Source organism: Pagrus major, chromosome 15 (assembly GCF_040436345.1).
Source record: "Pagrus major chromosome 15, Pma_NU_1.0".
Lineage (NCBI taxonomy): Eukaryota > Metazoa > Chordata > Actinopteri > Spariformes > Sparidae > Pagrus > Pagrus major.
In genome coordinates this window covers 22,061,411-22,085,999 of record NC_133229.1, presented here as the reverse complement: position 1 = coordinate 22,085,999, position 24,589 = coordinate 22,061,411, and the positions used below count along the sequence as shown (strand labels likewise).

The 24,589-nt window shown below is 39.8% G+C and overlaps 1 protein-coding gene across 1 annotated transcript in view; it reads left to right on the top strand.

Annotated features, from left to right (window-relative positions):
* ccser2a (coiled-coil serine-rich protein 2a) overlaps nucleotides 1-24,589 on the top strand; it is a 57,801-nt gene that overhangs the window by 5,679 nt on the left and 27,533 nt on the right. Inside the window, exons 2-4 of the mRNA XM_073482053.1 lie at nucleotides 8,444-9,948; nucleotides 10,040-10,251; nucleotides 23,068-23,161. Coding sequence (XP_073338154.1) covers nucleotides 8,487-9,948; nucleotides 10,040-10,251; nucleotides 23,068-23,161 — 1,768 coding nt within the window. The 5' untranslated portion in view covers nucleotides 8,444-8,486. The remainder of the gene's footprint in view (nucleotides 1-8,443; nucleotides 9,949-10,039; nucleotides 10,252-23,067; nucleotides 23,162-24,589) is intronic.

Here is a 24,589-nt window from a genome sequence, read left to right as displayed (position 1 = left end):
TAATGTTTTTATATTTTTTATATTATAAATTGTTTAATATTTTCATCGAATCAAATGATTACCAATAATGCTTACACTGTTGATGTCACTGAGAACCAACACTTTGAAAGTCAATGCAGCTCTCAGCCACTACAGACTTACTTTTATAGTTTGCTGAGACATTAAACATAGCTAACTCATGAGCTAAGCTTGTGAAATCACACAAACCCTTCTCTTCTATCCTGTCCTACATGAAATAGCTGAAAGCTGAAGGAAGGAATGAAGGAGGAACATGTAAAATGTAAAAAAGACTCCTAGGAAAGTTATCTCAGAAGTTGGCAGATAGGCCTAAAATGCTGGTGAATATTGGTCATTGGACAGGAAATCAGATAAAGGTCTTAAACGGGAAGTCGATGGTGTCATTTTTCTGCTGGATGCTTCTGCTCTTTGTTAACATGTCAGTTATGAACTACAGGCTTGTTGGGCTCAACTTTCTGCTCTCTAACAGAGGAGACAGAGCACTTAAAGCATTTTGATTTGAAAGGTCTGTGACGTCAGAGATTGCGGTTGTATGAGTCATATCCCTCATCCAAAGCAAATTGTCTTCTTTAACCAGGAAACATATCAGCCAATCACGTTGTTACACTGACGTGAGCCCATGGTTCAGGTTCGAGACAGTTTGAACCTGCAGACGGACTTTGAATAGGCATCGAAGAAGAGGATATCATGCTAATGCACAGGATTACCAAGGAAGGCGAGGCTATTCAAATATTAGACATTAACCTCACATGTTTTCAAGTGCTCTGATGGGATGAGCTGACTAAACCAAAAAGAAGTTGGTGTCGCAAAACCATGCACATTCGTAGTAGAAATTTAAACTTATTTCGGGGCAAAGTCACCAAACTTTTTAAGGGTTTTTTATTATGAACAGTGATTCTATACATGCCGTATTTTTTATGTCCATGTGACCATCTAGATTAAACTATCGCTAGGCGGTTGCTCCACAAACTGATTAAAACCCAGTAATGCATTACTTACCTCATTATATGACTTAACTACTGAACCAACAAATTTATATTCACATCACTTTCCCTTAAGAATCTGTTGCAAATTCTATATTAGTGATTCTCAACCATTCCAGCATGGAGTCAGTTCAGCTGATCTGCATTTTTGCTCAAACTTGAGTTTTATCTTCCAACTAAATTAATACATTGTCGGCAGCAGTTGTGTGATATCCCACCTGTGTGATCAATCAATGATGTGATGTTCTGTGGTGTCAGTGAAGTTTGATTAGACCTCAAAAAGAAAAGCAAGCCTCGGGCTGCTGTCCTCCCTTCCTTCTGCTTCCATCTACATAAACGGCTCTAATGACCTTGCTGACAGTGATTGACACCTGCGCTGTTGCCTGGCGACGCTTCATCAGCTTTTCTCAGCCCTTGTGGCCAATCAAACGGTGAGAATTAAATTGTGCTGTCAAAATTCACTGCAGTCTTCTCACAGTGTGGTTCAAGTAAAGGTCATATACACAAGAGGGAACAGATTCTCATGTGTCTGTCTGTGCATGCCATACACACACACTTAAAACTGTAAATGGTAACGCTGTGAGAGGAGTGGTGTTAGAAGAAATGCGATTATGTGATGAGAGTGTGAGCATCTGGGCTGCTGTAACTGTGATGATAATTAGATTTATATAAGTCCCAACAAGACTTCTTCTGCTCAGCATCAGGCCTCGGAAAGAGCACAGCAGAATCACTCTGAGGGATGAGTCAGGGCGGATGATGAGGACTTTTTGAGGGTGCGTTTTTGTCGTGACTAGTCATTAGGGTGACTCATTTTGGTTCAGACTTTATTTGTCCCTATCTTGTTTGTGTGTATATATCTTAAATTAACGTAGAGTAAACGTAAATTTGAAGAACACCAACATAACGATGTGTAGAACAGCTGATTTTGATTGAGGCTCAATATAAAAGCTTAAGTAGCCCTTACAAACCCTTTTTGGTAGCTGATGTGGGTTGATCAGACTCCATGCTGTGATTTATCTCAGCATTTGACACTTACAAACAGGAGATATTGAGGAAATGGCAATGCTTGTATGGCTTTACTGCCGGCACTTAACAGAAAACGGTTGACTGAGTGGAACCAGTGTGCTGTCAGCCATGAAATGAGCATGGGGAAATTGAATTCACACTGACTCTTTAAGAGAACAGCAACAAATTCTTCTTTACTGGAGTCACCTCTCATGTGCAGCTGAGTGCTCGGTAGGATCTGCTTTCTTTTATTATCCCCTCTGGTGATCTCATGACATTATAGGGCAGCAGTGTGCACACTGTAAATTGCCACTTTAGCTTGTAGATACATTTTCTCGTGTCAGGAGCATTACTTGGCTTTAGTCTTTAGACTTTGTACCATGTTGTGGTGCTGCTACAAATAATTTATTTTGTACTAGAAATGAGCCTTTGTAATTTTTTTCTTTTCTTCTCTTGGTGTATTCTCCCAAAAGCTCTCCTTTCCTCTTGAAGCACACTGAGTGGGACTGCTAAAAGATGCCCTATCAAATATTAAACGCACCCATGAAGGCTCTGTCTCCACCCACACACCCATCCACACAAACACACACACACACACACACACGTCACATGACACACAGGCACACATGCAAGGAGAGGTAGCAGGCAGATCAACCTCTGATGAGTGTCTTCCTGTTCCTGTGCTCTGTCTCTTCTGGGCGCTGCCTTACTTTCAGTTCAGATGATGGAGGAAACAAAGTGCAGAGTCACTTGGCAGGGTGTAGCTCCTATTTTAATGGGATGAAAATGATTGGACTTGTCGACATAGGTTCACTGAATTAAGGTAATATTTTCTAACTTTTCCGTGCTACATTATGGGAGAATAAATGCAAGATGTATTTATGTGATGTGATGTGTCTGTACGCATCTGTGGTGGTCCTGTGGATGTTGTCACACCTTAACTTTCTCCACCTCTCTCCACTTCCTCTGTTGCTCTCTGTCATTTGATCTACCAGAGTTAGTATACAGCATTACCAAACCCTCTATGCTGTCTTATTGGATTAGCATCTCTAAGCATCACTGCAACTCAGGCCAGTATTGCTTTCACTCAATACACATTAGCCTAGCGTCAGTGTTGCTTTCATCCCTGTCTCATTCTATTAGCCTGCTCTAATGGCACTCTGTTAATCTCTTCAGGGAGAGAGCTGTGGCCCACTATTGCCCCTGTCCAGATGACTGGCCCAGTTATTACTCCGCTGAGACACTGGACTCTGCCAGTGTACAAATGAAGCTGCACTTTGGTTCAGATGCAGTAGCAGAGGAGGTTAACACGAGCCCTCTGACTTAGACAAGAGGGTAGCTAGTCTAAGATTGTGGTTATCTATGTGTGTGCCTGGGGTGGTCCATTTTTCCTTGAAAACAAATCTCTTGTCTCAGAGTAGAGTGCGCTGGATGATAGGTGTTATGTAACTATTGATCCATATAATTGATTGGTTCGGCACTATGAAAGACAGATTTACCAAGATGGACATAGGGCAAGTTGCAGCTGCCTTCCACATCATGCCAAGTGCAAACCAGTACCAGATGAGAGGTTTCATCTTTTTCTAACTCACTCTATCCATCCTTCCTGTCCCTCCCTCCGTGATTTCCCCCACTGTATCTTCCTTTCTTCAGTTCTTTTAATTTTTTTAGCTTGAGCACAGTCCATGTGGACCTGAATTGCTGATATATCTTGCAGAAGCTACTTACTATTTTGCATTTTTAATCTCTGCAGTTACAGACACTGCTTTCGTGTTAAGAAAGAATAAGCTAGGCAGGAAATAGTTAACTTTAAATAAAGTGACCTCAGAAAGTACCCAACAAAACTGACTGTCTCTGGAAAAAGAGAGATTTTAAAAACAAAGTGGTCCTTTTTGTTGGCAAAGAAACGTTCAGTAATATCTGAGATTGTAAAACTTTGCACAATGGTGATATCCTTTGTAATTAAGTGTAAAAAATATCAATGCCTTCCAGGGTTACCCTCAGGAAATTGTTTGTAGATGACGTTTTAAAAATATAGCCACAGTCATCTCTTTTTCTTTTCTCAAATGCTGTGTGAAATAGAGCTTTTCTTTTTGTCTTTCCTTTTTTTATGTTGTGAATAGAGGGTGACCTGTGTCTGACATTTAAGACTGTTTTTACCATATTATCAATACAAAGATGGCTAACAAACAGTAACTAAGCGACTATTTCTCCCAAAGTTGATTTTTATACTGCAAACATAATGAATATAGATAAACAACTTGCAGGAAAGCAGAAAAAATCTTTAACAGTCTATAAAAGTGATGTTGTGCTTTGGCAGTAATGTTGTTGCAACAAGGTACTCTTTTTTTTGATATCGTATACTGTTTTTTTTTCTCAAATACTTTAGAAAAGGAGATTTTTTTGGTCAGACATTCCTTACACTGCATGCTTCTCAGGGGTTCCCACAGTATGAATAAAGTCAAATAAAATTCTCCCCTTAATAGATCTTTTGAAATCGAATGAAGGAAAGCTGAGAGAGCAAGGATGGATGTACCCTGACTTGCTGCTGCACTGAGAGATGGTGCTAAGGCTTTGTACTGATAGGGAGCTATGAGAGTTGGGAGATGGGGACAGACCGGCTGTGGGGATAAACAGCAGGATAGGGGATTTACTGTGTGTAGTAGAGCACCTCCATTCATGCGTAGCCCCAATGACCCAATAGATCATAGCCCTGGGGCTGTCGCATCCTATCTGCATCCATCCTGTTACTCCTGAAGAATGCATCTCTGCAGTGCGTGTGCAGTTCAAAAGTGAAAGCTTTGCCAGAAGAGCAATGAACGACTGCACTCTCGCAGATCCAATTTTTCAGCCTTCCTGTATCTCTGCCAGGTGCTTTCTGTCTGGCTATCCTCTGAGTCGGAAATAAAGTAAGGCCAAACAGACTCACTGGCAGGCAGACAGAAACTCCCTGTCCCCTGTATGACAGAGAGTAAGAAAATATGTCATCTCACTTTCCTGCTCATTTCACACACAGGGATCACTGCTGAGATGCCAAGTTGTAGGTCTATCAGAAGGTCTCTCTATGCCTGAAGTCTTGTCTGTCCTATTCAAACTCTATAACAGTATGTCTCTCTCTTTCTCTTGTCCTTTTCACCTCCCCTCTTTGACTTGCTGCCCTTTCTTTCATTGTGTTTTTCCATTGTCTCTGTTGATAGGAAAGTAAAACCAAGGAGAAACCACATATGATGTTTGATGTTAATCTTGGCTGTTGACCTTTCCATAACACTGACAAAATTTACAGAACAGTAAGGTTTTCTGACATCGAGATACAACATATTTTTGTTGTTGATCAGTAATGTTGAGCCAGAATAAAATGAATGATTGCAGTATGCATAATAAGCTTTATGTTTTCATTGTATGGCAGTATGATTATATCCCTGGATTAAGTTGTGTCTTCCTGGAGTCTTTACATTATTCATCCCTTCACACTATCAAGATTTTCTTAGATTGTTTCCTATGCAGTGCAGAGCCACAGAAAGTACATTGCTGGCCTTGGTTTACACAGGGTTTAGTGAAGGCCTTGTATTTGATGTTAGTGAAGCGCTGGGATATTTATTTACAGAGTTATACTCTGGGGGGAAGGGCACGCTCTCAGATCTGAGCATTTGACAGATGGCTAACATGGTTTACTGCCCTACCTCTGAATGTGTGTCAGTCAGTTAGGCTCTTGTTGTTTATTTGTGGTCCTCTTGAGCTGACCTGTGTGTTTTTTTTATTTTTTTTTATGAGTAATGGGGCGGGTATCAACCGTATCTACAGCACTGAGTAACAGAACCATTCATTCACAGAAATTTAGCATGGAGTATTAGGTCAGATTGTTTGTCTTATTATCTGATTCTTTGACAAGCTTCAAGTAATCATTTTGTGAAAATATGTTTGTTTAGGCAAATTGCATGTGTGATTGTTTCTGTTAAGAACAAACATATTAGGAACAATTATCCTGATGCACACGTCAAGTTTAACTTCTTATATTAAAAATACACTCCGCAGTGTTATTATCAGGGGTAATTTGAACAGCATTTGGTTTGGCATTGCCACCAAAACTTGTGTATCGATTGGGCACCAGTGCTGAAAAATCGATATAGGCATTACCCAGCTTTAGACCGGGGCTGTGGTGATGTGACATTAATGATCTACTACTGTAACAGGAACAATTCGTGATGAAATACAGTAGCTCTCAACCAGTTTACCAAGGCACCATGATTTGCTGTAGAACCCACTTAGATGCATGTTTAAATGTTGCTTAAATGGATAGAAAGTAATTGTCATATTGAAATGTTGATTGAATATTTTGAGATCCAATGACATCTCTCTTGTCTACCAAGCTGGTAACTTCAGTAAAAAACAACAGAATAAAAAAAAAAAATCAGCACTACAGACACACATCTTCCAGTGGCTCTGTGACGAGTGAGATGACCCAGATGATGAACATTTAAACAGCAGTGTGTGTGTATTCGCTGCGTTGAAACAGCGATCTGACACTCTGGATATGAATGAAACTTGAGAGGTTCTGAGGCCATTGACAGTGGCGAAAACCCCCCACATCTAATTGCTCCCCATTAAACACACATAGACACACACACAGGCACCACCCGCTCCCCGGGGCAAAGAGGCTTTGGTGCCCTGCTTGCACATGCTGACCTGATTTTGTGTATGTAACTGTGTGTTTTTGTGTTTGTGCTCATGTGTGTTTATGGAACAGATTAGAATGATGGCATAGCCATAGCCAGACACTTCTGTGGCAGTAGTGAGTGTGTCTCTCTTATTGTAGACACGTGTGTCTGTGCATGGGAATGTGGGGCAGCGTTGTAGGAGTTTTTTTCTTAGAATAAGAGACCGACATTGTAGCACAACACCCCTCCCCCACCGCTTACAAAAGTTGAGTGGATTATTGCTCCAGTATCTGCCTTTGTGTCTCTGTGCCAGTTTGTCAAGGGATCCACCCACATGGGAGAAGCTGCTTGATCTAGGAGCAACAATACAAGAAGAATTTCTTAAATGTTAATTAGTATTTGTGAATATTAATATTAATTGAGGCAACAATAGGTTAAAATCCATTGGGATCGAGTCTGCAGACTTCCTCGTGCAGATGGGTCACTTTCTGCCAACAGCACCCACCATCTGGATCTCACTAACTTTTCTATTCATAATCTTCCTGCACTAGCCAGATGGATGTAACACGCAGGTGCACCACCAACACATGTACACTTGTCACATGGCTGATTGGAATTGAATTAATCTAACAATGAGTGAAAGGAAACGGCCCTGTGTTCTCCCTCCATTGGTTTTTACATGCTGTATATCCTCCATTCACTATTCACAGTATGCTGGCCACCTGCCCAGCACTGGTTTCCCCTTGTCCCCCAGGCGTTGTCTATCTGTTTGCCCATCTTTTTGTTGGCCAGGCATTTTGGCGCCATATCCTCCAAAACCAGTGCCAGCTACAGGTTATGTCATGTGTGAAACTCTTTGAAAACGGTCTTTATTCCGTTAACTTCTCGTTAAGAATGACCAGTTTTTTGCATTTATTGCCTCTTTAATTTTGGGAGATTTAATGTAACAATTACCTTGTTTCAACTGGATCATAACCAGCACACATTTGTGTTTGATGCACCAAATTCAGTTTCGTGATTTAAAATTTGTGGCTATGCATTATTATTATTACCTGCATAAAGACAGAGACTCATTTAGTCTTTATGCCTCTCTCGCATCAAGGCAGTATTGCCGTGACAAAATCTCAACTCACCCTGTAATCTTGCCAGATTAATCCCTAATGTACCTCACAGGCAGCGGTCTTTGAAAAGGAGTCAGACATGCAACCACTGCAGCAGTGTCATTACATTTTATCATTGCAGATTGCAGAATACCAATACAGATAAGGGTGTATGTTCACAAGTGTGTGTGACTGCATTTACTAATGTGTGTTTCTTAACTACATTTGACTTTATTCTTTAAAACAACCTGTAGTGGAACTTTTTCGTGTTTTTTGTCACAACAAGAAAAAAACTGTAAAGAGCCAAATAGTGATGAAGAAGATGATGAATATAAGATGAAAATAATACACATATAATGTGTATAAAGGTGTATTATAGTGTAGTGATTCAGAAATCTTACCGTGCATTACTTTGTATTTAAATCTAAAGTAAGGGCTAAGATCGCTGTTCTACACCAAATATGACAATGGTAAGGCAAAGTGTTGGTTTAATTCATATTATTTGATATCTCCAGCTTAAAGTAGTATTAGAAAGGGACACAATGTGGCAGCTGTTGGCATTAAGAAAGAGTTTTAAGGACTGAATTGGCCTGCAAAGCTGCTTGTCAGTGTCCCAAGTCAAGTCATGAACACTTAAATCTAATCCTCTTGTATTCTGTCTTTCTGTCTATTCTTTTTGCAGTTGTGTGTGATTCAGTGTTCCTCCATGCCTTTGTTGGCATCTAATGGAAGAAAAAGCACCCATCAGGTCTGCCATGGTATCCAGACTGCCTAAGTTCGGTGGACGCTCCTCCACTGGGAGCGCTAGCCCCTTGTCCAATGGTTCCACACAGCCAACCACGCATTCCCAGGATGGTAAGACCACTCCCCCAGGAACAAGGCCAAATGGTATGATCCGTGCCTCTCCTTTTTCCCTGAAATGGAAGAGAGATGAGGGGACAACCCCCTCCAGCCCCACCACTCCCACAAGCCCTGGCGATGGAGGTGAAGACAAAGCTCAGCTGCAGCTTCCCTCATTGGCAAAGGAGGTTAAGAATGGCTCTCCAGGGACACCCAAGATGCGGAGGTCAGGTTCTTTGATGGTGGCTGTGTCCAGTCCCAAGGCAATCCCCAAGCAACCCTTGAAGATGAGTCCCAAAGTAGGGATCAAGCTTGGACAGAGTCCACTGAATGGAGGTCCAAAAATGGGCCATAATGGTTCCAGCATTCCTGGTCGAACAGGGTCAGAGTCTCGCCTTGTCAGGCCAAGATTAGGCTCCAGTTCTCCCAGAAGCAGCTCTCAAGACAGCCTCTCCCAGTCCAGTGACAGCCTGAAGACCTTGGCACTGGACAACATGGTGCGTTCGAACAGCTTCACTCACTTCAAGCAGATTCCCTCACCCACCAGCCAGCCTATGACACGCTCGTTCTCCTTTAACCGGGCTGTGGAGCTAGCCAGGCCTCTGGCAAACACTCAGCTCCGGCCTCCTCGTAGCAGTTTCCTCAAACCCCCTCAGCTGAGTAATGGAAGAGTGGGTTTAGGACTCGGAGGCCTGAATGGTAGCCTCGGAGGTTTAGGAGGTCAAGCTGGAGGACTTGGAGGACTTCAGTACAGTAAAACACCTCCAGTTGCCTCCTCTCTGCCCACCCTCTCGATCCCGCCAGGACCTAGTACCCCCAGTGCTCTGAGGAAGCCTCTGCTACCCAGTTGTGTGCTGACCAAGTCATTGGGCAGCAGTGGGAGTCCTTTGGGCTACAGGCTGGCTCGATCCGGACAGGCCAAGCAGCAGAAGCCACTATTTCCAGGTAGGGTCAAGGGGGATATTAGACCATCAACTGCCCCTGAATGCGAAGGGCTGTTAGGGACTGCAATAGACATTGAGCGGACCGGTGAGGCTGACAAAGCAGACTCACACAGTGACAGTGATGGAAGCTCTGGGGATGGAGGAGGAGAAGGAGGAAGTGGTGTGCTTAAGCAGAGTTCCGGCCAGACAGCAGGTGAGCCTCTGGAGGACATGTCTTTATCTTCTGCCTCATCTCTAGACAGAGGCGATACCAGTGAGGAGTTTTTAGATGACTTTTACAGTGTGGGAGATGTGCTCAGTGATGGGGACCTGCCTGATAACAGGAAAACTGGCAATAATACTCAAACCCGCCTACACAGCTTTCTAAATGAGACGCTTGACTGGGACAATATTGATCTGGAAGGTAAAAAAACCTGATACGAAAGGAGATTCAACTACATTTTTGTGTTACATTTGTGCCAGTAGTTCAACCTGTGTTTGTATTTCTACTACAGGTCATAAAGACGAAAGCCCTATGCAGGACTCCCAGGGGCCGCTGGTGTTGTCTTCAGAGCGGAGTGATATCCTTCAGGCCTCATCTGTGGAGCTGTCACCCTCCAACAGCTCAGGCGGAACCTACATGTGGGATGAGGATGGTCTTGAGCCCCTCGGGGGGCCTGGGACACATCCATGCGACAGCTATGATGACTCAGAACTCAACAGCATGGTGAGTCCCAGTTTACGGCTTTGGTGAATTTTGACCAAAATGTGTTTTTCTTATTTGTCAGTCCTGAAATCTGGTCTTTCTTAAAGCTATTCTGCCAGTGGTTTCACTTCTTGCCACTGCTTTTGGGGGTTTCCCACAGAAAAATGGGTCACTTGTATCAACAAAATGGCAGAATTTAAAAAAATTCTGATATGAACTTCAATTTGGAGTGCATGGAAATGTCTCATTCCAAAAATTAACATTGATAATAATGATGATGGTTCTGTTGATTGTTTTGAAGTATAATTTCCCAGTTGTTTGTATTGAATTGATAAGGAAGTAAGCAAGTTTGTTGTATTGTCTGCCAACAAGCACTCATGCTCTTCACTCCTCGCTTCATGCCAACTGGCAGATTGCTCTGTAGCGTACTGAAGAAAGGGAAAGGGGTGAAGAGCAGCCAAAATCTCTTAGCAATGATACAGTTACTAAGGCTAAAAACTTTGGAGAGCACTTAGAGCTGTTTCAGCTTTAACTGATTGATAGTTGGCAAGGAGTAAGCTTGATTGACTGAAAATGGGTTAATTTTCAAGTAAAGTCGTTTTTTAAGAGGAAGGGAGTTGAAAGAAATGTTAAGGTTAAGGCACCTTATGAGTGGTGTGATACACATTACACAGATGAACCTCTTCTAACATTTCCATGAGTACTATAGAGAAGAGTTTGAGCATCAAACAACCAGCTCAATAGATATCTGAATTTCTCTACTACTGAATGTACGCCTTTAAAACATAATATAAATTCAATATATATAAAAATGTTCTTGCCATTATTAAATGCCATAGCTCAGGAATAGCAACTTGACTGTTGTGCAGATGCACAGAAAGGCGAGGTGGTAGTTCTAGTCAGAGTTGGTCCATCAAAGTGTATGATGTGACAGTAACACTGTCAGTGTGTAATTGAAAATAATCACTCTTTGGCAAGTATGTTTAATGGCACCATACTACATTTTGACATTAAATTGATAAGAGTTGATAATCAAGTATTAATGCAGGTCTTATTTGTTGTGTCATTAAGTTCATTTTGACATTATTCAGCTAATATACTTTGAGGCTTTTACCAAACACACTACTGTACTTCAAAGCTTTAGGCTAGACTCTTTGTTACAACTTAAGGGCTTTTTATCGTGACACACTGTACTTGCCTAAGTCCATTAAATAATTCCTCCTTCCTTACATAATTAGCTCTTAAACAAGCAGAACAAAGGCAGAAAAAAGGAGAACAAAACTGTCTGGAGAAAACTATAGTTTTCTGCCAGCTCTCACCACCAGTTTCATGCCAAGGCTTCTCTCTCCCTGAGAGGAATGCTGACCTGGCCACCAACTGTGTGTTAATTGCTTGCTGGCCTTGCTTTGGTTCTCCTGCACCAAGGCACCTGATCTCAAGAATGCGTAAAGAGCTTAAAATGAGCTGGATTAGAAATTATATAATAAGATTCATGTGTTTACTGCTTTTACCATGTGATGTTAACACAAGCATCGAACATGTTCACTGCTCCTGTCAGTACAAACGCACGTGCCTTAGCCATGTGTATCTGATTAGAGGTATTCAGCATGTCTTAAGTGGTGTATGTGTGTATGTGTGTGTTTTCCATGTTTGTTTGTTAGATTAGTTGAAATGTCATCATGTAGGAGACCTATTTAATGCTTTGAAAAGGTAACGTTGCTACAAATGTCCACCTGGACTCAAGGATAAACTGAGTTGAATTTGGTGGTCAAAAGTCAAGGTCATTGCAACCTCACAAAACACATTTTTGGCCATTACTCAACAATTCATATGATAATTATGCCAAACTTTTACACAAATGTCTAAAAGTATAAAATCATAAAGTAATAACAATTTATATCCAAATAGTCAAAGATTAACTTTACTGTGACAGCGTAATATTCTGCAAAAAATGTTCTTCCCTTTATTCAACGGCATTGCTCTTTACTGGTGCGCGGAGGCATGCAAACACGAGGCAGTAATTCTAGTTAAAATATCATAACAGCAGAATGGAGACTATGGTTCAGACCATAGCTTGTGTATTTCGCCATCTTGTGGTCCACCTAAATCTATTTACTTTACTATATATGTATACAATTTTCTCGATAAAATATATAATCATCCTTTTAAGAAGCATATTCTACAGATTGTGCTACACAAAATCACAAGGAGTTCAGAAGTACAAGATGCCTTTCACATTAACTGACTGCAGTTCTACAGTAGATGATACTTTTATTATTGTACATGATAATATCTTGTTATTTTGCAAATGAAATAGTACTGGCAAAAGAGATATGCAAAGCCAAACTCCAGTGCTCTTCTATTCTACCAGAATAAAATAGCCACAGGGCTACGAGTTAGTGTGTAAGGAGAGGATGTGTGTCCCTTGTGAGTGTAACTGGAGGCTGTTGTTGCATCAGTGGCAGCCATCATTCCTCCCCTCGGCCAATCCACTAGGGCTACTAGCACCACTAGAAATCAGTGGAAAAATGAATGAATGCATGTTTGCAGCTATTGTGCAACCTTCCCATGCAATATTTGAATTATCTTATGTTACGTGCCAACAAAATAATCTTGAGTACGGTCTCATCATATCTCACAGTTATAGCTCTACTCTTTCTGCAGTGTTGGCAGTAGTATCTCTTAATGAGGTACAGATCTGCGGTCTAAGAAGATGGGAATAATGGTAGTCCCCTGCTATCAGAGAGGGAAAGGTCCGTTGATGGCTGTTGAGCGACCGGTAGCTAGATAGGGAAAAAAGGAGTAGAGAGGAAATGGGTAGAACCAGAAAGAGAAAGAGAGAGACTGATTGCTCATGTGTGAAGATCAGCTCTATGGGGAATCTGCCTTTGAGATATTTAACTGAGCTATTTGATTAGAGGAAATGAGCCCACTTACTGTAATTGGATGCACTGATCTCTCTCTATCCCACCCCTTTCTCTGCTTTTTCCTCGCCATCTGTTTGCATCTTTCTCTTTCTCATTCTTTCCTTGTTCACTGAGTAAATCTTTTCTCATGATGAGCAGAAGAAAACCACTAATATAATCCTGTCACAAAGCAGTGTCTGTGTCCAAAATGATTAGTAATTCTTATTTGGATTTATTCTGCATAATCTTATGTGTTCTGCAGTGACAAAGTTGAGGCATCAAACAATGTGTATCACAGTGTGCTAGTTAAAGCTCCTTTCTTGGTCTTGTCTCAGAAATTAAAGCATGTGAAAAGCCTCTTGCTCTGAATTAGATGCTGCAGAAAAATGATTGCAGGCTAATTAGGCTCAATATTAATAATATTAATAAAATGCCAAAGCGTGAAACTTTGGCTCTAAGCAAAAAAAAAATGTTTATGATGTTTATAGCATTTATGTAACCAAAATCTCTCCCTGTTTCTTATTAGTATGAGAGAATGGATGAGATATTCTGCTCCCGACAGGCTTTAGTTTGCCTCACTGCAGTGCTGGCTCACTCCACATGGAGGCACTGTGCATCCTTAAGAAAACACAATGTGCATGTGCCTGCTAGTGTTCCTGGTTTTGTGTGTCCCAGTATTTTTCTGGCTATATATGGCTCTATCTGCATTCTTATGCCTCTGTGCAAAATCAAGGAGTGGGCTACCTGAGCTGATAATAACATTCCCATGATGCACCATGCAGCCCGGTACAGTACCAGCTTTACAAAATGGGCATTGTGAAATGAAGGGCCACCTCTCGCAGCGACTGCTAATTTTTTCCGGCCTCAGCACAATTTATCATGCAATGCAACAGGGCATAATTTATATTGAAACGGTTTTGGAGTAGATTACCTATTTTATTTTGTCAGGAAACTCACAAGCAATCATGAATGCTTAGAATAAAGGTAAGAAGTTGAAACACTAGGAATTTGCATGCTGATAGATGCTTTTAGCAAGTAACCATTATGTCCATCCCAATGATGGACACAAAAATGACAATAATAGCAACGCCCGTGCAGTGTTACAATATATCTTCAATATAAATAACCTATGTACAGAAATGTTGTGTTTTGTTGAGACTGTCAGACAGATGGAATGAGTAGTTTGGCTTGAGTCTAGTTTTTGTCACCCTTTTGTATTGAACTAATATACTACTTAATTATAACTAATATTTTGTTCTCTATATTTGTCTCTCAATATAAGGAGTTACCAAATATTAGATCCACCTAAGATATAATATAATTGAAAAAAACATAACTAACTACGGATTCAAAATTACCATTGAGTACAATTTTTATTAAATCATTAACTGTCTTAAATTCTTCTCCAAGAAATGCAAATATTTTAGTTACATCAATCGTCCACGTTTCATCTTCACATGAGCTTAAAGTTGATGATCAGTTGGGATTGACAGTGTTTTTATCAGGGCTGATACTGCAGATCTGATCTGCAAATCTTAAAAAATGCAGCCCAAATAATGATCCAGGCCGATCATTACTAACCCATAATGGCCACACATTAATGAATAAGTACCTTAAAGAACTAGCTTTGCCAAAGTTCAAAATCAAGTTGTATGGCAAGGTATGCATTGGACTGGTTTTCTTAAGAACTCCTCTACTGATTTCATTATCCATGTGTCTGAATTTCTCTCACTAGAAGAGATATATTTCTCTTGAAATTACAGCTCAGTGTCCCTCCTCACAACATGAAGCCTTGCATGAAAAATGTCTGAATGAACCTTTTGCCTCTTATAATTATGTTAGTTCTTATCCCTTCTTTTCTTGGATTGCAGGCTGTTTTTTGTTCATTTTTAAATCAGTTTTCTTTTGTTCTGTCTGTTGATGGTTTATCAATTTTGCCTTCTTTCACCCCACTCATATTTTCTCTTTTTGTGTTTCTGCCAAACTCCTGGGGGTTCTGTAATTCTTTGTTTTTTCTCTTTGGCTACTCGAAACTGCAGAGTTACCACTGCCTCTTATCCCTGATTTATTTATTTTGCCTCTAATTTTAGGCTTTTGTGGGGCCAGGTTGAGACAGGTCAATTCATTAGTGTTTAAATGAGTGAGGTGCTTAAGCCTTTTGTCTGCAGAGTGCTCAGCCATTTATGGAACATGCTGCCAGTGAACCGACTATGCTGTTGCATTAATGAGGCTTATAGCTCAACTGCTTTTGTTTGTTTATATTTGACAGAAGCAGCCCTTTAAGGTAAACAATGTATTGTGTGCATCTCTTTTGGTGCATTCTGTTCTTTCAATTTGAGACCATCACACACATAAAAGATACAAGTTTTAGCTTGTGACAACTGCAGTGTGAGTCATTCCCGAAATTACAGCCTATATTTCCATCAGCATCAATCATGACTCCCTTTAGTTTCCAACCACAGTCCTGTCCTGTTATTTTTCTGCAGATTATTACCATACTGCCTTTTTTAACCACTGTGTCTCTCAGCTGGCCCTCAAGTATTGTAAATCTTCAAATGGATGCTGTTGAGATCCCTTCTGTGAAAGACAAAGGCAATGACATTAGCTGACTGGCAAGATAAAAGCAAAACAACTTTCACTGACGAGATTGGTTTGATTAAGTGTAATCAGTTTATTGCTTATATTTCACTTGCAGTTCCATGGTTGGCCATGTTTATTGTTGATTTAATGTTTAAGTGGAAAAATAAACAACAATGTAACTTTATTTGAAAAATAACATTTCACCCGACTTTATTTTCAAAAACTGGACCATAGATAATATGTCAGTGTCCTATTATTTATGGAGTGTCATGTCAATTGCATTTCCAAGCAAACATTAGTATTTCATTACATTACATTTCATTAGTAGCCTATTGACATTAAACTGAGTTTTCAGAAGACTCTATTTTATTCAGTAGATTGATGTATTGCTTGCTGTAGTCAGCATTAACATCTGAAGCACTTTTAGATTTAATTTGTTGAATCTTCATCTTCTTGACATGTTCAATTCAGCTTGTACATTTCTCATTTACATTTCATGCTCCATATGATATTTTAACGTATGCTGATGTAATTCAGCACCAGATCTTTCATCTTTCTTTCATTGGTCTTTTCTCCCTCATTATGGCACCAGCTCTGCCCATTTTTTTTAAGGCTTGTGTGAAAGGAAAGCCAGCTCATGTTTCTCAAATGGGCGTTTCATTCAGTAAACAACCAAATACATACAGATGGAATGAAAACGTTTGGCAGGAGAGAGGGAGAGCTATTGTTTTGTGTAATTATTTTTTTAAATTCTTTTTTTAATCAGATTTTAACAAATAATATTCTTTTGATTCTTGCACAAAATGTGTTAAATCTACAGTGATTTTGTTTTTTAATGGCTTAATTTGCAACTTTGGGATTCACACAGTTGGCGAAAAGCTCCTCTTTTTTTACAGCTTTTCATTTTATGTGTTGCATTTTTGTGTCTTTCAGATGAGATAAAGATGAATAAAAGGGATTAAGCATAAAGATCCCAATACCTTACACCCTCAAAAGACAGTCATCGTTATATTCAAATTGAGCAGAATGCTAATTGTATGCAACAGTGTAGAACAACAAAATCAAACTACTCACCTTGCCACAAGCTAAACTTTAGAAAACAGCCTTTTCAAACTGAGACCAGCTTATAAAACAGTGCAACTCGTACACAGCACGGAAACCTGGGGTTGTCTGCTTGTTTGGTATTGAGTGCAGTGGGACTCCTGTGTTGACACAGTCTGTTTTTATCTCTTAAGGTCAGTTTCTTAGTTTTGTCAGTAGACACTTGGCTGTATATACAGACGGGGTAAAAACAATATGGTAGAGACAGCACATTGTTTGTTTCTTTTGTCTCCTTGAGCATCAAGTGAGATGGGAAAAAGATGAATCTTGGAAAAACTTACCGCTGATTTGAGGGTTCTCTAACTCTATTTTGCTTTGCTCTGCAGCTGCTGTAACTAATTAAACAATTTCACTCAGATTTCCTACTCTGCACGCACTGCCTCTGTTTCTTTCTCTGAATGTTTGGCTGTGCATAGCATAACTCAACTGAAAAAAAAAAACAACTGAAAAGGATATTGCCATTTGTTGAATTATCCCATCCAAATGTGGAGGAGGAATTAATCAGACTTTAATTATTGCATTAATAAAATCTAAAATATTGGCAGCAACAAGTGTCATTGGGGTCAGTGAGAGAACGAATGTAGAAGTAGTGAAATTAAGACCCTTTATCTTACTATTACCATAAATTATACAACCTGGACTTCTCAAGAGACGGGTTATTATTAGCTAAGGGTTATGATATTTTTTAAAATTTTATTAGCTCTTATTTCTAATTTCCGCTGGAAATGGAAGAACACTTTTATAGTTTAGTAACTAAACTAAACACAACAGTTCCCCCATGTCTTTCACAATAAAAGCAGCCTGACAGTTCAGAGGGGCATACAGATTCCTGGCAGGCTTGTGGACGTGTTGAGCTTCACTATCAGTAACTGACTGTAACATTGAAAAAGAATAAAGTAGAATTAATCGGTGATTCATAAAAGCTTTTGTGTTATTAAGAGACACTCAGAGCAACAGAGTGATGAATGAAGAACAACACTGTTGTTGTACTGAAGGAATTAATGCTGTTGAAGTACACAATTTGACGAATTTACCGTGTGAGCCATTTTCCTCTTCTTTTCTGATATTTTTCTTATGAAGCCATAATTTGGTATCCTTTTTAGATGTTTGGACTCCCACAACTCATGCATTTCTCAAACACTCAGAGCTCACAGCGGACACCTAATTATCCCTGTAAAAGCCACTAAGACAGTAAGGCTTTTGCAGTGGGTGTACTAGATTATGATTATCCTACATTTCACACTGCGTACAATGGTTATATTCAGTAAGACAGAGACTGAAAATTGACTTTTTGTTGAAAAACGGTCTTAGTTCAAGAGCTGCAAATGAGTCGGGTGAGTGGATTACAATGATGTCAGTAAATGATTAGGTTAGAGGACATATCCTCCTTCAAACCCACCAGCGAGTCCCAAGATATAGAGTATAAAGGATTATACTGTTAAGTAGGGGTGCTAATGTTACACAAGAGATGCATACTCTATACACTGACATACACACTGCAGCAGTAACTGAGCGCTTCATCCCCAAACCCAGTTCATTTTAATGTACAGGAACTGCATTAGCTATTTCATGTTTTTTCAGTTTTTCTGGGATGTTATTTTGGAAAGGATTTGACCTTCAGAAAACTAACGATCCTGGGAAAAGATATGATTTATGTTGATTTTTAGCCGTCCTCTCTGATAGAGTAACTTGACTGTGTTTCATTAGAAACTAATAGAAAGGTCCTGGGTTGAAAAGAGCGGCTTACATCATGTGAGACAAAAGAGAAAAGAAAAAAGTACACTCGATCTTAAAACTTCTCCCTGGCACTTTACACTCTTACTTAACGCTAAGTGAGGGGGGGATCAGTTGTAAGATTGATCTGAAAATGAGCTGCCGTATTTTGCCTTTTTGGATGATTGTTTGTCATGCTGATTTACATTCAACCCTTGAAAACCCAGTTTCTAGCAGAGATTTCAAAAAGATTTTCTCTAAGAGAGGTTTCTGTAATGAGCTTTTATTTTGGTTTGCAAGTTGATTGTGTGTGCAGCCACCCCAGCCATTTGAGGGTAAACCTGTCAAAGTGTGAAAAGTTCAGCCTCCAGACTTTCCCAGCGATTTCGAAGGTTAGTCAATGTTTGATCCAGCTGTGTTTGTTGGAAAAATCAACTGGTGTTTTGGTGAGAGCAGAGAGTATATTGGATGACCTCTGTTGGCTATTAGGAATCTGAATGCTGCTCATGCTCAGGATTGATGTGGCACATGCAGATGTCTAAGATAGATAAAAAATGTACATGTCATGGGTCACATTCATATACTGCTAAAAGTTAAATAATTATTCCCATAGTGAGAAAAAGTACAACAGCTACAGTTTAATTGGCTCAAAGCTGCTGTTAAGATGCTTTTTGGTACTGACTAAAGTGAACAGTTTATAACACCTATTGACTTCACAGTGGAATCTGAGGGTAGAGAACTCATGCAATCCAAAGGAGTCATTATTAAACAAAATAGTTTTGAAACTACTCATGATAAAATTCCAATAACTCTAATACACGACTCAATAACAATATGAGACATATGAGATAACTTTTTTGAGACAAAAGTTGTATAGTAGAATTGTTTTTCCCTCACCTTACATGAAGGGTTGGAGTGTGGGGTCATTTGTCACTATGTAACTTCAGTAATTAACCTAAACCCAGGCCCTTTCAACTTCAGACTGTTTGAAGACTTGTTACCCTAGTAGACATGCACATATGTCTTGCTTTGATTCTTAAGACATTGCATTGACATTCATTGTGGACAGCCTAACCCTAACCTTAACCAAACCACAATTCATACCTCACCCCTAACGATAACAAGGACCTCAGAAATTCCATTTTGCCTCATTAGGACCGGTGTTTGGTTCCCATGAGTACCGGTCCAAGGTCGATGTTTATACTTGAAAACGTCCTAAATTAGGTAGCAGAAATGTGGGCGCACACAAACACGCACGCACAGGCACGCACAGGCACGCACACACGCACTCCCATAAAAGCACTCACTCTCACTCTTCTTCTGAGAGATTATCCTGATTTTCACTACTCTAAGCTGTTGTGTGCTGCCAGTGTGAAATGTAATTTCCTCTGGAGCGACACACTGTAACAGAGACAGTCAATGAAAGGCAGATTGAGACTAAGTCGTGAATGTTGCTGGAATGGAAACATTTTTTAAAAATGATGAGCGTTGTGATGCTAATTGTACAGAATTGAGACACTACAGGGTACAGTACGGTACTGTAGGATATAGTGTGCCTGCAGTGTTTGTTGTGCCATCCCTTGCTCCTCTCCACATGCTGAAGCATCCATGAGGAAGACAACCAGTTGCTTTGGACATGTGTGAGAAGATTGTAACATAAAAAAAATTGGGGGGAAAATCTTAAATGTAACTCACAATACAATAGACATACCGAGACCAAATAAACAGATGTTTTGAAAGAGGAGTAAAAGAATCCATCTATTACTCCTTTTCCACTGGTCAAAAATCCCACTTAAACCCGCTAAGATTGGGCTTTTGTGTTCAATGGGAATGTGTAAACTCAGCATTTACACCTGGGTCAATTGACTCTGCAGTAGACACAGGTTTTTATTTCCTCGGCTCAGCTCAGCTTTGGTCTAAACTTTAGACTCGGACAAACATGCTAAATTCTGCCGCGTGAAGTGATGATGCATTGTCAACATCCAGTGGTGGCACGTAAATAAGGAAGGAATTTGGGATGTGGTCAGTGGTGTTTTGAAGCCAAAAGCTTGACTTCCTGGCTACAAAAATACCAGGATCGCCGACCGAGCCAGCTAACTTCCGGTTTAGCGCCAGGCTAACTTGAATGGGGATAAAATAATTTCATTGCTCAGCTCTTGTAGGCTTTCCACATGTTATTGGACCAAATGGCTCAAATTATGATAGTGAAACAAGTCATTTCACGGGGGTTGTGACGCTCAAAAGAATGTATCCACCGTTTCACAGACGCTTCTTTCACATTGGGTCTATTGTTGTTTTCTCGTCTTTACAACACAATATACATTTACATGATGAAAAAAAAATCTGTTGCAATGTCACCTCAGTTCTGTTTTGGCTCATTCTTCCTCTCATCCACCAGTTGCCCTCATACGTTTCCACCTTCCCTTATCTACCCTACAATAACCCCTTTTCTTCTAGTTGTAGTCACCTGACCTCGTCCTTCTGATGTAAGTTATACAATTTTATTTTCACCTCTGCAGCTCTCTTCACTTGCTGCTCACAATTTATGGGCAGGAGTTTGACCCATAGAGAGCTTTAGAATTTAGTTTTTTCACATGGACACCTAAGTGTGTGATTTAGTACTTAGCTGTGAGTTTTGTCAAACTCTGGCTGAATGAATACAGTGCAGACACTGATGGAGGACTTGCAGCTGCTGCTGTTTTGATGCTTTTGTTGTGTGTCTGGTGTACTGTATACTGTCAGACAGCTGAAACATTCTAGACTGTCTGGAGCCAAGGAAAAATGTATTTATACCTCAGTACTGTATGATAGTATTGCAATTTTGATGCCAATATATGGCTAACATTTCACGGTTAGAGTGTAGAGCAAGGTGCTAATGAAAAAGAGAGCATCCGTCCCAGTGAAACTGGTTATATTACTTATTAAATATTTGTCTGTCTTCTATTTAAATCAAAAGGTGGAGGTTATAAGATCAGAGAAAAGAAAGCAAAAGGGTGCAGGGGAAAAGAGAGACGGAAACTTGAAGACAGAGGAATCGAGAGGAAATACAACAGATGAGACAGGTTGATAGTAACATGGACTACTCGAGCATCAAAGATTCCACCCACAACTTGGTCGATAGTATGTGGAGGAGTGCAGGAGTATGCTATGTTTATTCTATTTTCTCCATTATTCCTTCTTCATTAAACCTGAAACACTGAGCACCAGTCAGTTATCGTGCAACACATGAGATTTCCTATAATGAGTAATTTTATGCTTGTGTCTTCTAGTCAAAGCCCTGTCAATTTAGTTTCGTGAAGCACAAAATTGCCTTGAAAAATAAAGCTTTGAACTATTGATTCATGCCTTTGCTTTTGGGTATGCTTTGAATTATTCGGTAGACAGCAGCACAGCAGTCAGAATAACTGCATATTCGGAGGCTGTTATGAAAAGTGTTTTTGTTGGCTTTTCAAACTGTTCTGTATCATCATTCATAATTGAGAGATAATTTTCCATAAGCCTGCTCTGTTATCTGTGTGTGGATATATGGATTTAGCTGCTGTTGAAATGAGACAGTCATGAAACAGTATTGTAGAAAAAGTCATTATAAGTGTTTCATAAAATGTCATTGTTAATGAAAACATTAATCAATAACACAGAATGAACGATAAAAAAACACAACATAGAAAATTAAGGTACACATGCCATAATGAAAATTAAAAACATCATCCATTATAATTGCAATTATACAGCATGACATTCTAGTCTCTTTAATTTCTTAGAAGATAATAAATTAAAGGTCCACAAGGGTAATATTTATGGCTTGATTACATTAAGTTAAATGTTTTTCAGAAATCTATATGCCCAAAGTCATTTTTTACTTGCTTTTATACAAAGTAACTGTAAAAAACATCGACTACTAAAGTTCATTGTCATGTTTAATTCTTTTTGTAAATTAATCAGAAGGAGAATGGGGCCTGGGTGTTTCTGCACCTGGGTCCAGTTCCTGTACATTTACGTAGCCCTTTGAATTGCACAGTAAAGAATGAAAAAGCAAAATATAACAGCATAAATTAAAGCTTTATGTGCTTAGATATGAAATTTTATATCTCAAAATGTATACTGATGGGTTGCAACAAAGAGCATTGCTAATGCTGAGCAAAGACAGAAGGATCCTGATATATGTCAAAACAAGATTTAACAGGGCTATGTGAACATCCATTTCTGGCTAATTGGAGGAGTGGGATTAGGGCTTGTAGAGATGCACACAATTTCCAAATTATGTGTCACACAAAAATATGCTTTGGCAGGCAACAACTGCAGCTGTGTTTGTGCCTTTGTGAATGTTTTTTGTTTTGTTCCTGACTCCATCTCTAGCAGAGTAACATGTATCCGGCCCCTGATGTCTAGAGATATCTCTCCCAGCAGTGGGTCTTGCAGAGCAGAAAACAGTTTTGTCCAGAGGCAAAATGACATAATGACTCTAATGCACTCATAATGTGCCTGTAATGTTACCTAAAATGAATTGAAAGTTACCTGTGATTTTCATGGTTCTCAGGATATTCTGAACAACCTGGACCCTCCGGGAACTGGAGAACTGGACGATGATGACCTCATGCTGGATGTGGACCTCCCAGAGGATGGCTTGCACGGTCAGCACACACAAAGACACACAACACTGTAATGTAATTGCAGTTATCCTACACATAATTTTAATTTGTCAGGTTATTCTATGGCCATGACAAATTCTTCAGTTTCATTGGCTGGAGGTTGCCCATTATTTTGTATAAGCGAACACCTCCAGCAAAACTGTTCTGATCATAATTGTAAATTAATGCATTACCAAGGTCTGAGCATTCTATTTTTGGCTATATCCTTTTATGGCATATAATGGCTTGAATAAATTGAATCCTTCCTTGCCTTGGGTGAAGATTTGCCTCTGTAACATCCATTAAAATCTTTTAATGGACACCTTGTTTTCTATAATGCGTTGTTACCCTTTTAATATTTAGTTGCTGAAGAGTTATTAAATTACAACTTCGCCACTGCCTCACAACTGGCCTTGAATGACAGCTAGGCAGCTGTCAAATATTCAGCCAGCTGTCTGTTTCTGTTCATAAGAACAGATGCACACACACGTATGGTACCAGGATTAGTAGGAGCATAGTTAACATTTTATTATCTCGACAGCAACAATATGTTGAAAGCGTGATTAGTTTAATAGCTTACTATTCAAAAACAAACCAACCACTCTCATCTTGATATTTTATCTGTTGTGGTTTTCTCAGTAACCACTTTTCACTTGTAAATCAATTGCCAATCAGTGAAATGGCTTCTTTGCAGGTGTTAAAGGTAATCAGGTCACAGTATTAGCACATAATAACAGTGGTGACAACGTTATTAAAGATTCATCAGATAGTTGTTGCAGAGAAGAGGAAGGGTGAGGGAAAGAAAGGTTGAGAAGTCTTGACCTCACCTGTCATGAAATGTAACGGTTTCTGGGAAGTGAATTTTCCCTCGTCCGTCATGAAGGCATTCCTATCAAAGTGCCATTCTTGGATAATGTGTTTGACACCTTAGTGACACTGACAAGCTTGGTATGTACAAACAAGCGCCATGAAATGCAACAAACAGAGGGTATGACTGTTTAAGTGCCTATACAGACTGTTGCCACTTTCTAATGCAGCAGCCCTGCTGAAAATCATACCTGTAGACACACCTATCTATAACATCTCCAACAAAAGGTAAATTTTATGGGTTAGGCTGTTGTATTAGACTTCCTTAGTTTTAGCTAGGTGTACCTAACTTTCAACTGGGTTTACATTACCGAGGCACCCTGAAATCATTCTTTAGTCTGTAAACAGTGATCTCCTTGTTATTGAGAGACAGGAGATAGACAGAGAGAGAGAGGGAGAGGAATGTTAACTCCGTAGGAATGTGAATGTGAGTGTCGTTCCTTCCTACTCCTTTTCAGGAAGCAGCCATATTTATAGCGCTCTATGTCATGGCTCGAGCTAGTGACACATAGGCAGAGTGAAAGCAAGACAGGCTGAAGTGTCCAGTTAGACCCAGCCCACAAG